Genomic DNA, 16,813 nt, shown 5'->3' on the forward strand with positions numbered 1-16,813 from the left:
TGAACACTTCCCTAAATGCATATCATTTAAATCTATATCGTTTTTAAGAGTAGATTATAGCAAAATTCATAGCTAAAGTCTATTAAAGTCTATTTAAGTAACGCGGAAACTGGAATTTATTTAGCTCATTGAAATAAATTAATATCATTAATAATTCTATTAGTTAGTAACTAATAGAAAGCTAACAATTAACAATTAAATTTTTCATGCGAATGAAATTCCGCTTCTCTCTCTATATTAATTAAATCAATTCGTAAGTAATCTCGTAACAAATCATTGCAAGCAAATGGATTATTTTCTCAATATACATTTTGTAAATATTATTTCAGAAAAAATATGAAAGAGAATGTAGTCACAAAATTAATTATTCCTATTATTTACGAATAATTAATATAGTTTCAATTATTATCTCTATTAAAATATACAAATCTCTTGTTAATTGTAAATCATATCAACAAGCAGTTTATCACAATACTCCCTATCTCTTAATACTTTTATGTATTAGAAAAATAAGTCAATACAAATGTATTTATGAACTTTTATCCGACAGATTCGCGAGAGCATAATTAATTATTCTCTCTTTTATACAAAGAGAGATCAAAATTTAAGTCACATTAAACTCGCCGAGACTATGACACAATGACCTGGGAACTTTTTGCTCTTCGATCGATCGGTGCGGTTTTCATCGCGCTTATTCGTGTATCGCACCAAACTAATTATAATAGAGTCCGATTGGCGAAGCGATGACCTGGCGAGGCGATTCAGGCGATCGGTAACAATGGAAGAGACATCCAATCTTTTCGATTCCCGGGAAAAGCAATTTCGCAGCTCCGATAGCTTATGCTTCATCGTCCAATTTACATTCCATATTCCGACACGGTGCGGATGCTTTCATAGTATAAGTAAAAGATAATTTCGATCACTGCTTTATCACCCTTTCAATAGACTCGCCGTTTTTCTTATTTATATTAATATCGAACATTCCGTAGATATACGTTGTTACGTTACGTGTAACATAAAAATGAAAGCGCTGATGAATAATAAGTAGTGAAAAAAGGCAATAAATATTGTTATTGCAGAGTTTCACCAACACGTATGATTATTTTGTCGCAATTTGTAGTTTTATTATTATTATTTATCAAATATCTAATCATTCCTTCAAATTACATTTTAATGTCGTCTTGTAATATCTACTTCTAAGTATAAGCTTTCTTTCAAATAAGCATTTATACTGCTGTTAATTTTTAGATTGAATTTCTCAATTTTTACGCATAATAGCTTTTTCATTTCGCAGATCTCGTAAGAATGCATTCAATTTTTATACTGCTATTAGCATCGAGGGGCCAACGAATTGTTTTAAGCAATCAAGTAAATTTACTATGTTGCCGTTACTTACGCGAACCATTTCGTCTTGAACGATTCAATGTTATCTAAAGCGTTTTAGCGTGATTGGATGCCGCCGATCGACGAGAAACTGGACTTAACAATCAATCGGATGTTGCAACAAACGGCGATATAAAACAATCGCAAAATAGAATCAATATAAGACATTCTTATAAAAATGTAACTTATAAGATTTTTTAATAAGATTTAAATAAAATTACATTTATTGAGATAGAATTCTTTATGTATTAATTTTGCTAGTCAGTCTACAATATTTCGGGCACATTTAAGAGAGATAATCGATCATAATTATAAAATAAATAGATACGAGATAATAAAGCATTTGTAATGAATATGCAGTGAACTATGATCCACGTATTTTAGTGTAGTTGATAAGCAAACTCACGTAGACTTACTTTTAGACTAACATAATAATCGTTAATTGCGCAGATCTCGCAGCCCGAAAGTTCTAATGGCGGTTAGTTTTGTTTCGAGCCATTATGTGACCGAAACGTGGTGCCAGTAAAAAAACTTTTAAATTAACATTGCTACGTGCAGTCATGATTCTCAACGATATATTATTCCTAACTCGAATAACATTCGAACATTCTACTTTAAAACTTTCCGTTACTAAATTAAATCTTTTTTGATTTTGGTTTATATTAAAGAAGAAATATTATAAAACAGATAACATACAAATGCAGAAGCAAAATAAACAAACAACATAAAATTTGATTCTAAATATTTTAGTAGAACTTGCCAAAATCGTCAAACTATTATATTTATTATTTATATTGAGATTTGTTTAATGAAGTATATGTATTAGATTTTTCGAATCAAACGGCCACTTTCTACACGATGCGAATAGCAAGGAAGGTAATAACAATATTTATTATAAATTGTGCATGTTTTCACTAATGCATTGTAAAATCTTTCATTATCCTTAGTCACGAAAACTTCCGAAAGTCCTTAATAATTACACAAGAATTCTTCGATTTTGGGGAAAAAATATTTGCCATCATCGAGAAAAGTGGACGCGGTGGAAGGTAAATCCTTGGCGAATCCGCGCGAGTAATCTCACGGGCAATGCGGTGCAAAGCCGGCGATGAGCTCCCTGGTGAGACGCAGCCACTTTAAGTCGGCGCGCGTTCGACCGATCGATTGGCAATTTCGCGAGAAGAGAAGATGCGAGGAGTCGCTCTTACTTCGTTCGGACGAGCGAAACGACTCTTGCTCGCTCTTGTAAACGGATTGACTCCCCCCGGGCGGTGAAGTGTGCGCCGCCGATGTCTGTAATTGCACTCTCCTTCACAGCTGCGAATGAACGATGGCAAGGAGGGAGGTCCCGTCTGCGCGGGTGTGAGGGAGATGAGCATGTATATACTATATAGTATATGCAATATATTTGCTAACTTGATCACGAAAGATATTCACTGCGGGATATTTAATGTTTGTCAAGTCGATACGAATCGATCATGAAGAATGATGAAATGGATGGATGGAATAATAATGCTATCGGACTTTTGTGATAGACCAGCGTTTTATTTTATTTATTTATTTTATTTATTTTGAAAAGACTCTAAAAATGCACTTACTTATTCGGCCATTGTGTCGAGCAAGTATCACGGATTTTAGCGAAGCTCGACCATATAAATCGAGATCCTCGCATTCAAGTCCGCATAGTCGAGAGCAAATAGGGCGGCTTAAAGTTATGGAAGAGCTGAAGTTCATTTCGTTTTAACGTCGTCCGAACTTTCGCCGGCGTGATTATGCCGCACGCGACTGCCTGCTGCCATTTCGTGAGTTCCTGATTCCGCAGTTGGCAGTTAATGGCGAGCAGAACAATCCGCAACAATGTACTTTTGTCGCGGTCTCGGTTTATAGTCATTGCGACGTGTGACAGTGTCGACATCGAGCGTAGTTTTCCCCGACGATGTGTCACCGTGCTGCCATGCACCGCATGTGAGTTCTCGCGGTTAAGTCAGATTGTTGACAACAATTTAACCCATTATGGGACATAATCGGTGCCGCGAAATTATTACTCCGCGAATCTACAGAGAATAATTTTCCATTAACGTTGTTCCGGACAGACATTTCGCGTGCTTCACCCCAAATTTGGAATATGGGACATTTGTTATTGGTCCTATGAAAAATTTGCCTCACCTGTATTTATTAAATAGTGAGAAACAATTTAGAAATTTGATGATAAAATTATAAAAATTTAATCATAAAATTAAAGAACTTTATATTATTTATTAATCTTTCTAATATTTATTAATATTAGTATTTATTTCGAATATTTATTAATCTTCCTAAAGAAAGCATTATTTATACTTTGAATAATTTTTCGCTCTTCTCGTAAATCGATCGTGCAGTTTAAAGAGCCACTTGTAAGTGCGCAGCGCGAAAACGTGTCTCAATTTATAAAAGGGCTAATTTAATCGTAAAGAGAATGCTGAAAATTTGCGAGTCAGTTTGATCATGGCAGTAATGCGCGGAATGCGTTTGGTATCTCGCGGAAAATTCGAATGTCGATGGTGGCCGCATACTCGCACTTCGATTGGCAAAGCTTTGTCGGCGCGATTTAACACGGGATACGCACTCATGCCTTTGAACGCAAATCAAGTCGAAAAAATGAATTTTTTTATTAAAAATACAATCATTTTACGTAAGTTGAAAGTGATATGCACTGTACGATACGGCATGCCACGAGAATTATCGTTTGTTTATACGCATTAATAGATAACAGACGTGAGACCGTTTTGATTGCCGAAGCTATTCAACAGGTGGACTTTCGGCAACATCAACCTTTTGTTGAAAGACTCAAGGTGCCTGTATCGCTTCGTCATTAGATGCGGAAGGGAGAAAAGAAAGAAAAGAGATCTGTGCATTTCACTGCTCTTTGCGATAATAAAATATCCACGGAATCGCGTCGATAGATCGAATGAGGGAGGGGAGGGGGTCAATAATGGCAAGGTTTTACCCATACTGATGCCAGAGCTGGACGGATCCTCGTTCTTGGCGCCCCAGCTGCCAGCCAGATTGAGTGCCAGCAACGGTCGCTCTTTCAGCAGCTCGGCCACCGAGGCCAGGCCCTCGCATCCGCAGCCTAAATGGGGCAAGTGCAGCGCCTGTACTTGAATGCAGCCACGAAGTGCCTCGCAGACCCGGGACACTTGCTCGCCGGACAGATTCATGTCGAGGACCAGACGCGACAGGCTGCCGGCGGCGTGACTGAGGCCGCGACAAAGAGCGTTCACCACGCACTCCAGCCTGAAATCAATCGCGTTAATGACGGCGTTAATGAGACATTCAGACACGTTCCCGCGTTTTATCATCGAGCGCGCAATTAACGTCGAATGGTCCTCTAGCTGATTAAAGTAAAATAGAAAAAAGGTGAGTTCCGATTCACTGAAATCAAACGGAAGTGGTAGTAGGTTTCTGAAAACGGAGATTGATGCAGCAGTTGTCGAAGAAATATACCACAACGTCGATGGTATTACATCTCTTCGCAAAATCGACAATTTAATTTTTTGTATACTCGCAAAAATGTATTATGCGTCAATTGGCTGCTATAAATTGCGGGAGTTTTTGGAGCATACGAAGTTTGCTTTGTGCAAATTATGCACGTATCGGTTTACGCGATATACCGATAAATATGATATGCGTTTGATGTTACAACATGCGCTTGAGCTTGAATTATGCCAAATGGAACGCCGAGCAAGAATTCCCATCGGCGCGGTGTTGCGTTCCGCCGATTTTATGACATTCCGACAAGTTGGAAAAATCCACACACATCGTATCCAATGTGACGTAACTGGGGTAGAACGGGAAGGGTTGCATTTTCGGAGCTTGGCTTTTACGTCACACGCCATGCAGTTTCGAGGGTAACCGCGCGCAACCGACGTAAATGCATTTGAGTTTGCGACGCGGAAGTTCGACGGACTCTTGTCGGCGTATATTTATGCGTGTGTAAATGCGCATTCCGCACTGTCTATTCGCGGGGCGTTATTTCTCGTCGGATCTCGGTGAACGCGCACGCAAATACGCATTATGCAAAGTCCCGACGCTTCTCCGGAGAATAGTAAGCGGGAGCCTGGATTTTCTCGCGCGGGGTACTAACAACGGCAGCGGGGGCGGAAGGATGTTCGCGGTGCATCACGCACACCGGATACTTGAAAATTGGCTGGAGTCAGTGGCGCAACTAACGTTCAGAATTCCTCTCTTGCCTCTTCCAGAAAAGAATTTCAGACGCGAAAGCGAAAAGAAGCAAACAAGTCTCTTCGTGTTTTATCATTTCAACAATATCCATTATCAAGTTTTTCATATTTGATGTAAATTATTGCTTCATCTTTTGGTAGATACATTTTTCATTTATCAAGAATTTTTTCGCGAAATTCTTTGAACAAATTGCACGAAACTTATGAAATAAATATAAAGTACCTGACAAGAATTTGCAAGTTTCAGGTCATAAATCACAGAATTCTTGAACCAGGATCAATGACGCTGATCCTGATTAAACCACGTTGTGTTAGATTATAACTTTTATTTGCAACATCTGATTTCAGCAGAATCGAGAATGTACTTTTCAGGAATATTCGAATCGGCAATCGATGATCGATTCTCGCCCAAGACAGAGTCACTTGTCAATTCAAGTGTCAACAATAAAGACAGCTAACATTACGAGAAAGCGACAGACCGAAGCATAAAGTGCGACCGAGCTTCGTAGAATAGTTGGTTGGAGTTGAAACAAGAAGAACATCTCGATGCGAAACATAGAATGAGCTGACAGTCGTATTATTAAGAGAAAGAGAAAAAGAGCTTTCTGCTTCGAGGCAAATGTAGTTGTTAGGATGTTCATCCTCTTTCGTTCCTCTGTTTCACAAAAAAGATTTCGCTCTCGTGAAGCTCGAAGAGGTTTCGCGAGTAGGGTTAAAAATTCACATTGCAGGAAAGGCGATAACAAAGAACAAGGCGAACTAAAATCCAGTTACGAGCGGAATCATGTTTTGCAGGATAGAACACTAGGAGCAAACTCCACATTTTCCACATACAAATATGAAGTTTTTGAAGGATGCGTTTATTTAATCCGTGAAACACGAAACAGAAACCAAACAGAAGCAGATTGAAGGTGGTTCGGTCATGATTCAAGCTTTCATTTCCAAAACGCTGTGGTTCTCGAAGTTTTGTTCAGTCCATCGGTTCGGAGTCTGAAGAAAAGGACCGAGTTTTGCATGTACGAAAGGAAGCGATGAGTAAAGAATGAGATCAGGGTATACACAACGATGAAAGGGTATTCTCCCAGGGAAAGCTCGAGGCTAAAACGAGTAAAACTAAACGGGTTGAAGCTGAGAGATTCAATAAAAGGATCCGCGAAGACGAGTCGAGGAAGGTGATGAAAACTGGTTGCGGGTTAAAGCTCATAGCGTGTCCCCATCATTTTCCTTAATTTTCCGTCGTGACTCTTTTTCTTTCTGTTTCTTTCTCCTTTGGATTTTCTCTCAGCTTGCACTCTTCGCAGAGTGCATTGTCATTGTTATGTGCAGTTCGCGTCTCTAACGGCCATTTCGTCAAAAAAGTGGGACTTCGTGTCCGGAATATATAATAGCGAAAAATGCATTGCTCAAAGAAAAAATACTTCGATAAGAATAAAAGAATTCTTAAATGAACGATAATAAATTCTTTATATAATAGGTTGGTACTTTTATGGACCGTTTTATGAAAAATACATAACGTCTTTAAGTACATAACGTAACTCTCGATCACATTTTTAAACAATCTATAAAAGAGTTATGTCAATCGTGATAATATCCTGCAAATAAAGCTGTGTTTTCAAACTCTACGTGTGCACTTTATTTCGAACTCGAGGTCGGTGCGACGGAAAGTTCATCGGTGAATCGGAAAGTTCACGGACCCGCCCGCAGAAATACTTTCTCCGTTTCCCCGGGGATACAGACGCGGAAAGGGAGAGTAAAGCGTCTCGACGGAATCGAAAAATATAAAGCCTGAGATGGAGGTAAAGGACGCCCGGCGACGCGTATAAAATGGAGAAGTGAGAGAGGATTGAGTCAAGCCGAGAAAGCGCAAGCAAAAAATTAAGATCCACCATGACAAAAACAATGAAACCGCAACGACGAGGGAAGTAGTCTCGAAAAATTTTTTCAGGAATGTCTGGCTAAATATACAGGGTATCCGGTAACTCACGACTCAACGCTCGTGAGTGGATAAAGAGGACTGAACTGAGTGGAAAAGTCCTATACTATTTTGCAATTTTCACAATAGTTAACGAGTTATTAATTATTAAAAATCGCTGTATTAGTCCGGCTTACCGCCGAATGTAAGTGCGCGGCGAGATGCGACCGCCTAGCGATCAAAGTTGCTAGGCGCGAGAAGTTGTTTATTACAAATGGCATGCCTAGCCATTGCCACTGCGATCGCTAGGCACTCGATCGCTAAGCGGTCGCATCTCGCCGCGCGCTTGCATTCGGCGGTAGGCCGGACTAATAGCACGATTTTTAATAATTAATAATTTGTTAACTATTGTGAAAATTGCAAAATGGTATAGGACTTTTCCACTCAGTTCAGTCCGCTTTATCCACTCACGAGCGTTGAGTCGTGACTGTCATGAGTTACCGGACACCCTGTATATCTGTGTGCTTATACATATATTTTAAAACTATATTACAAAATAGTTTTATTACACAATCAGTAAAAAAGATAATAAATATGCAAATCTACAAAATTTTAAATCATTAACACACAATACTTGATCGATATTTATATAAATAAATTTATAATAAATAATAATTTATAATTTATAATAAATTTATAATTAATTTATATAATTAAATTTATAATCTGATTATGTATTGCTACATTTCAAAATATATTATATAAATTCAACCATTCACACAAAGAGAAATTAATATATGAATGTTGTACTATACATATCATATTACATATTACATACATAGTACAAAATATCGATTTTGTTTCCCAATTATTCTTTAATTATAGACGAAAGTTAATGGATCCACTATGTCCGTTCTTGTATCCGATTTAGTTTGAAAAACCCGATGGTTTTATATCAATTTTTTAAAGTATTGCGCTTGTAACTTTTCCCTAGAAATCCTACTAAATTTCTCATAGATCGGAAATCATTCATCGAGATGGTTTTTCTCGGCAATGGTAAAAGCTCCTTTGCGAGAACGAGCCATACGCGACTATGCAAATATATATTCGCCCGGCTCGCAAGGTAAACACTTTTCTTCCATGTCTGTCATTTCCTCAGCCCTTCGGGTAAAGACAAATATCCGCATAGTGGACCTTTTCGTCGCCCTTTTTGTCGCACGACAAAACAAATTTCTCAATTTTGATGTCTCCATAGGAACCACGCGCGAATCCGATTTTAGAGTATGGTCCCAAGATTGAACGAGAAATTCCGATGATTTATGTGGTGCGTACAATGGTGATCAAAATTTTATTTTTAATATTTGCACACACATACATAAATATTAAATAAATCTCTCTCTCTCTTCATAATGATAAATCTCCAAATACACATACACATATATATTGAGATCTCTGCATCTGTGTATAGAAGTTAAATTTTATTTATTAATTCTATTTTTTATATAATAACTTGTTTCTTCTTTTATCTGAATTTCATGTAAAAATTTAAATATATAAGCTCTCTCGTTTTCTGCGTTTCCTTTTGCGACACGAAAAAGCAAATATTCTCGTGGAAGCGTTGGGTGACCTCATATACGATCGAGTGGACAAGCTGGCTTTCTGTAATAACTCTTCGACGTCGTTGAAGCTATCGACGGCGCCGTATCGAACGTCGCCGAGGCACAATAATGCCAACGTGTTCACCAGACTCCTTATCTTTTCGGCTATTGAGTCGCACGCGAATTGACTCGGCAATTTGACTAAAGTGTTTGGATACTTTTCAATTAAAAAAACTATTATAATCCCCATAATCGATTAACAAACTCGGCAAGACAATAACAATAAATAAAGAAATTAAAAAAATTTAATTGTAAAAAACAAGCAATTCAGACTAGAGTTGAGTAACACTCACAGTAATTATAAAATGAAAAGAATGATAAAATATAAAAGATTAAGTGAATGAGTAAATAGCCAGGAGAGACAAGAAAGTTGATAGAAACATGGCACTTCCGCCAAAGAAACGTGCCACATGTATCTCGACGACTCAATTATGTAAAAGCGAACTGTCCGGCGCGTTATGCATAGTTTATCCTCCCGAGGCGCTTAGTTGGCAATCTCGCGAGTTGTTTGGAACTTGCCGTCCTCGGGGATATCGCAGTAAGTTGGAAAACGATCTGAAGTTCGAGTATATATTCCAGACTAGCACATACAAAACATCTTACCTATCGTGAGCTGTCTCCTCCAGACAAGTGATGACAAGCTCGAAGTCGTTGAGCTTCTTTTTGCCGAGCACGCTCTTCAGGTGTCCGGCCAATCGCTGCGCCTCGTCTGCCGGAAACTCCTGCCCCAGTAGGGACGTAATCCTGACAAGTTTGACGCTTTCGTTGCCAGCGAGCGCATCGAAAAAGTCGTCCAAGTACCTGGGATCGGATCCTCGCTCCACCTGGAACACCACCTCGAGCGCCTCGAGCGTGCAAGCGGGACTCTCGAGGATCCTGGCCCATCCCTCCAGCTCCAAGGGAGACGTGTGCACCAGTGGAGCCGGTGGTCGTTCGTTCGGTGCGGGTCCGAAACCGGAACCCGCTCCAACCAGCCGACAGACTGCGGAGATGTTTCCGTCGGACGCGCCGGCCGCCTTCAGCAACGAGAACACAGCTCTGGGTGGTACTTCCAGCGGACACAACTGGTTCAGGATCAAATGAGTCTTGGGACCTAGCAAGCCGGCCAGGTGGCCGATGATTCCCGGTGGCAGTCCTTCCAATTCACGGCGCAGGATGTTGGCGTATTGCGCGACCGAAGTGAGATAGTACGCCGCCAGAAACTCCGCAACTGCCATATGAATAGGTGTGTAGAGATCCGGCTTGCGTCTTTGACCGAAGGTCAGTCCCCTTGTGAGGAAGCCGAGTCGCGTGACTTCGATGCCACCTCCTCGCGCTCTCAACTCGGCTTCCGTGTAGCAGCACCTGCCCTCCCGCAGGGCCGCCAGGGACAACTTGCCAAAGTCCTCGAGACGCTTCCTGCAATGACCTGGGATCTCCTCATTATAGGGAATCGGTGGGTCTAAGCTCCTCTTTACGATGCACTTTACCGCCGCTTGCACGAGAGCGCTTGTTTCGGTCGGCAGACTACCGGAATCCTGACAAGAAAAATTGTGTTCGTAAATCAGAGTGCTCTTTGCAGTGCTTTATAGGGCTTTTTATCATTATATATTATCTGTATCGAATACATTCGCGATTTTTATGATTTACTACTAGTGCAGCGCAATTTAATAATGAATCATTACCCTATATTGGATATTTTAATTTAGATCACAACGAATTTTGAAAGAAAAACGATTTTGCTATTGTAATAAAATTGATATTGCATATTTGATGACAAAAGAGATCAAATTTTATTTCCATCATTATTATTCGATAAAACACGATGTATTAACAAAAATAATTAGTTTGTATTGTTGTCTATTTGTAATTAATTTTTGATTTGCCAATAATAGTATTATAGATATTTCAACATCTATGATAATGAATCCTACCTGGTACAGGCAACAGAGCATGATCCAGCCAAGCGGATGCTGGCCGAGCTGCCTGACGGATTGCGGTTGCACATTGAGCGCCTCCAGGAACTCGCAGGCCTTCTCGGCGATGTCGTTGTGAATAAAGTAGGCCACGCAGAGCCGCTCCACGTACGGCCACTCAAGACCGGCCAGATGGACCCTGCGCTGAACTAGGGGTGCGAGAGCAGACGAGTTATTGGGCGAGCACGTGACCAGGATCCTGGCATCGGGGAACAGTCGACCTTCTAACAGATCAGCTGCGTCGCCGAGCGATGCTCTGCCACCCACGCATTCGTCGTAGCCATCCAGGACGAAAAGAACGCGGTCCTCCATCAGGTGCAAAGTGCGCCACACCTGAGTGACCGCATCACCCAATGCAGCCGTCCTTGGCAACAATTCCCGTGCCAAGTAATTCAGGACGGGACTGCCGCGAAGCTCGCGCAAAGGAATAATAAAGGCTAGTGCAGGACCGTCGCTTTGGGTCGCCCATTGGTGTAACAGTCGCAAGCATAGAGTAGTCCGTCCGCTTCCGGGACCACCCTCGACGGCGACGCGCCTTGGCGCCTCGGACACGGTACCATCGCTTAGCTGAAAATTAAAATTTATATTGTAAGGTATTATAATATTATAATTTATGTGATTAAAAGATAGAACAAAATATATGTTAGATGAAAAATTAATTTTCGAGAGTTATTATCGAGACATAGCATTGTAATGACACTTGGACTTGTATAAAATGCTTCAATCATCCATAACTCTATTAAAAACGTTTGAAAAAATTTCTTCTATCTTTGGCAGAATTTGTTATTCTTATTAATAAGAATAATTAATTGGAATATTTTATGAGAAAATCAGAAAAAAATAGTTAAAGCATATTAACCTTATCCTAATTTATTCCTTATAATAAAATGCGAAAGCAAGAAGATGTATACACAGATAAAAATTAAATTGAAAAATACGAAGCATCGTTGTGGTTTAACGCAAGGAAAAAAGCAGCTTGCAATGTATTAGACTCTATTATACGTATACTACAGACTTACAGACTAACTAGACGACGTAAGAATAAGAACAAGGAGAGTTAATGCGATGAATTACGAACTGTTTTTTAGCGAAACCCTTGGTAGAATAGCCAGTGCGAAAATAAGAGAAAAAAGTTAGCCACTTCATGGCTAGCTTCTCAGATACTTCTCGGTTCCCTGATCTCGGTCTCCGGTCAGCCAATTAGAACTTAAAACCTCCCCTGCGGATCACTAATCCCCTTCGATCAGCCGTCGTCCGAAACTTTAGAACTCCGGACACTTTATTGCCCGTTACGTGCCTGACCAGTATTCGATATTACGTCTTGCAACTTTGCAACCTTGACCAGCGGTTATAGCAACAGTATATGACGAAATATTTGGACGCGAAAGTTATTACTTTGCTCAATTATTTCGCCCTCTTTCTAGATTTGTAATTGTGTAAACTCTTTTTTCAAACTTTTTTAACTGTACGCTTACAGGTAAACTCTTTCAAAATAATATTTATTCATCGCAGCTTAACGCGATAAATTTGCGAAGCTTTTTCGCACAGAGCTCTCTGCTTTCGACGTTTGTAATTCGCGAAATATTAGCACTGCGAGATGTTTGTTAGCAAAGATCAATTTCGCACGTTACACACAGTAACTGTACACTTTCTGTCAATCTAGGACAATCCAGTAAAATGGCTCCTATATCAATGTAACGGTCAAATAGAAAGTAAAAGTGTTACCCGGCGCTGCGGTTACAGCATTATGCAAGCTGTCGGATAATCGGACGCGCGCGATTAAACTCAACGCGTTTTACTATGTGACCCTACGATGCCAGCAGGGCCAACACCGTTAATCGGCTGTTAGGACGAAACATTGTCGACATTGGTAGTGGACGATCGGCAGCCGATATTGGCAAACAGTCCCGATTTCATGATCGATAACCGTAATCCGTAGTACGCGAAACACATGGCGTTTGCCGGCCATTCACTCTGTCAGCAATAATCTATCCAGTCGCACGTAGTGTATACAGTCTGTCGGCCGATGGATAACAACGCACGGCCATACACCGTGCGAATGTAACACATCCGGTTGTTGGGATGCTACGGACGAAAAAGATCAGGGTGCAATACAACTTTGCTCTATCGAAAACGTGTTTTCCAAGCAATTTTCAAGCGGCAAAATATACACGTATATCTGATAGAGTTTTTTACCGTACAAAACATACACGCACCTGCATACCTGTAGCTATACACCTGTATTTATACACCCTATACATATATATTGATACACCTGTATCCACACGTTCTGTACACGTGCAGTTCAAACATAGCCGCTATTTCTCTTTCGGATTTGCAGATTCTTTGACCCATTTAAACTGGTTCTTTTATTTAACGAGGATTGCATCAATAGCACAATATTTCTTTCTCTCTTTGTTTCCTTTAATTTTACGATATCAGTATGCAATATCTAAATGCTAATATAAAACAAAAATAACGAAAGTATCATTCAGCTTTTAGTATTTGTAATTAGAAAAATTGAAGTTCTATCAAAATAAAATTTGATCGCAATTAACTGATGATAATTCGTTATTCAACATAGAGAGATTTGTTTTTTGTTTTATAAAATAATGAAACAACGTCGATAAAAAAAGAATCGTAAGCTCGTTACTAGATTTAATCCGCTTGTGCATTCCTACATCACACGGGATCTAATATTCATTAATCTTTTGTATGATTTGTTCTAGTCGTTTCTCGTTGCAACCAATCTCGATCGAAATAGGAAGTAAAGAGGAAGCGAAGAGAACATTTCGCGAAAGCGTTGTCGAGAACAACCGCGTCGCGAGGATGCAAGGAGATAAATCCTCCTTCGTTTCCCGAGAAATTAGAAAATCTACATGCCAGTAAATAGTCCTCGATAAATTGAGAGGAAAAGATATTGAGAGCAGACTACACTCAGGTTATTGAATTCCACAGAGCAAACCGGATTATTTAAATGCAATTTGACGAAACAATCACACAGTTGAAAAAAGTAGAATCATTTTTCGTAAATCGCGTACTCTAAATGTTTATGTAAATTATATATACACGCGCGCGCGCGCGCTGATGTGTGCGAAACAATGTTTTAAAAATTAAAATCGCTTCTAAACTAAAATTACAATCGCGTGAAATAAAAATAAAAAATACAAAGGACTAAACATTTATGCAGATTTAAAAAGATTTCAGAAAATAACATTTCGCGAGACAAATCTCCGGAATCGGAACGTTGTTGATATTCATGTGGTGACGTGAGAGATACCGCGCTCTTCATCTTGCCACGGAAAATTTAAGAAGACAGTGATACAGGGAGCGGCGTTTCACGGCGGCGATGTGTCTCTTCGCGAGCATATCGCGGAAAGAAACGCAATGAGAAAGATTCGCCGGGATCGTGCCAGCCAGCGTATCCATTCCCAGATATACGTCTCACGTATCGGAAACGGCAGGCACCGACGATTGGACGTGGATCGATCGCAGCGGTTATTTCCCTCGACCGATCTATCATCAATCCGACCGCACAAACCGACCGATGCGACAAAATGCACAAACATGACGACGGTTTCGCGTTTCCCTTCGCAGAAAAAAGCGATATCTGAAATAATAAAATATAGACGTAGCTGCTTTTAGCTACAACCGGTGCTCTCGGTATTGCAGTTCTTGTATTTTCTTTCGGATTATACGGAATTTATGACGGCAAGATTCGCAATTCTTTTTATTTTGAATCTTTCGCGCAAACTCGTTAACAATTTCAATTATTCATTCCCCGTATCCTTTTTCACTATATATTGTGTGTAACTAGCTTTCTTCTATTTTATATAAACTTTAAGATCTCTTAATGTTATAAGATTTATAATCACCAAATATAGTAAATTTTTGACATGACATTTAATAACGAAAATAGAGATCGTATTATATGATTTTTTAATATATACAAAAAAATAACTTCACCCACGACGAGTAAATTCCATAATTTTTATTATTTGAGTGCAGTACGTTTGTGGAAAAACAAAGTCGCGCGCCGACCTACTGATTTTTCATATTTTTGTTGAAACCACCGATGCTTGATTCGATGGTCTTAACTTCGTTTTTTCAAGTATCGACGTCGATATTTTGGTTTCGGCAACCTGGCACTGAGTAACGAGATTTTTTCACGAGTCATGTCCGGGGAACCGTGTTGGTTTTACTTGCAATATACACTACCTCCATCTATTTCACAAATAAATTCTTTAACAAATTTGAAAGAAAATTTTATAACGCGAATCAACTATATTTTTTTTATAGAGAAAGATGTAAAAAATATGTTTTACAATTGTCACATAGAAAGCATTTATAAAAAAATATGCAAAAGTTTTTCTGGATTATTATATAGAAAGGAATAAAATATTACTTGAAAATTAGTTTCTCTGAAGCTTAATTTTTTTAGCGTTTATGCAATCTGTTTCTATAGTATTTTATTATGTTTGGCATGCACGAGGGAACGAATATATGACGTACGCAAGTATAGTTCGCCATTCTAAGGACAGCTTTTAAAAGTTGTCTATTCGGCGTAGTCATGTATTTTTGTGGAAGCATATCGGTTTTGTGATGCGGATTCATCCCTATGCGTATGCATCCTCTGATTCCAAGCTCGGTCTGTGCCTCTGCTTGCGCTTTTCTTCCTTTCTGCTCTATGTGTCCTGACGGTTACGAGGCTCATTTTTCGACAAGAGCGTTTTCACGCAACACGGCGTACTATCTGCATTTCGTGGTTCTATTCTTACGCAGCTTCAAAAAAAAGGAAAAACGAGAAACATAAAAAATAACTACTTGCATTTTTTGGTAAACGTTTTTCTTGATAGGATTCAGCTTGAGCTTTAATTTCACGGAAAATACGTGTCAACGTATTTTTTATACATATACATATACAATACGCACTTTTGTGATCTGTCTTATTAATTTGAAGGAAACTGTTTGAGTAATGAATCCAATCATTGAATAAATTTAATTATCATTGTCAGATATTTTTTTGTTCAGTGTGCAGACGATAAATTAATTAAATAGAAAGAAATTACTTGTACGCAGCTTGATATTATCAATATCAATCCGCAGAAATTCGACAGGAATCAATATAACTGTTTAACAACGACAAACTCCGATCATAAAGTGCGATTGTGCCGATCCAAGCATCATTGCACTTCACCCGTGGGATACTGCAGTGCATCGAGAGACCGAGAGGGAGTGCAAGAAGTTGAATGGCTTCGTGCAGTCGTGAGTCCGAGACAGCGAATCGCATAGAGGAGGAAGTTTGTGGAACTTTTTCCACCCTCTCTCCCGTCCTGGACTTCAGACAACACCAACTTAGCTTTCACATTCCGAGGAGAAGTTGTTCGGCGACGGCAGTGGTGATGACGACGACGACGGCGGCGGCAAAAGCGAGTTTCCGAGTCTTCGACAGAGACCGGAAGCAACTCCCTCGCGGTTCCCCTGGGTATCCGGGACTCAACTTGCCGCACGCTCGCGCAATTACGTAGTCGATATCATGCAAATCCGTAGACTACCGTCGAAGGATCTCGCCGCGTTTTGATAAACCGCGACGTCCGCGAAAACTTGTGCACACCACGTGGCATATAAATCGGAAATCTGTTTAGTGGTTTCAGCACGAATCCAAGATCATTTTCATCAGTATAT

General features: G+C 39.6%; 1 protein-coding gene across 2 annotated transcripts in view; it reads right to left on the bottom strand.

Annotated features, from left to right (window-relative positions):
* Positions 1-16,813, bottom strand: part of LOC105282403 — a 146,773-nt gene that overhangs the window by 32,212 nt on the left and 97,748 nt on the right. For both annotated transcript variants that reach the window (XM_011344347.3, XM_011344346.3), the window contains exons 7-9: positions 11,087-11,695; positions 9,777-10,690; positions 4,367-4,656 (exon numbers count right to left, since the gene is read on the bottom strand). In XM_011344347.3, the coding sequence (XP_011342649.1) occupies positions 4,367-4,656; positions 9,777-10,690; positions 11,087-11,695 (1,813 nt within the window). The remainder of the gene's footprint in view (positions 1-4,366; positions 4,657-9,776; positions 10,691-11,086; positions 11,696-16,813) is intronic.

Source organism: Ooceraea biroi, chromosome 7 (assembly GCF_003672135.1).
Source record: "Ooceraea biroi isolate clonal line C1 chromosome 7, Obir_v5.4, whole genome shotgun sequence".
In the NCBI taxonomy this organism is placed as follows: domain Eukaryota; kingdom Metazoa; phylum Arthropoda; class Insecta; order Hymenoptera; family Formicidae; genus Ooceraea; species Ooceraea biroi.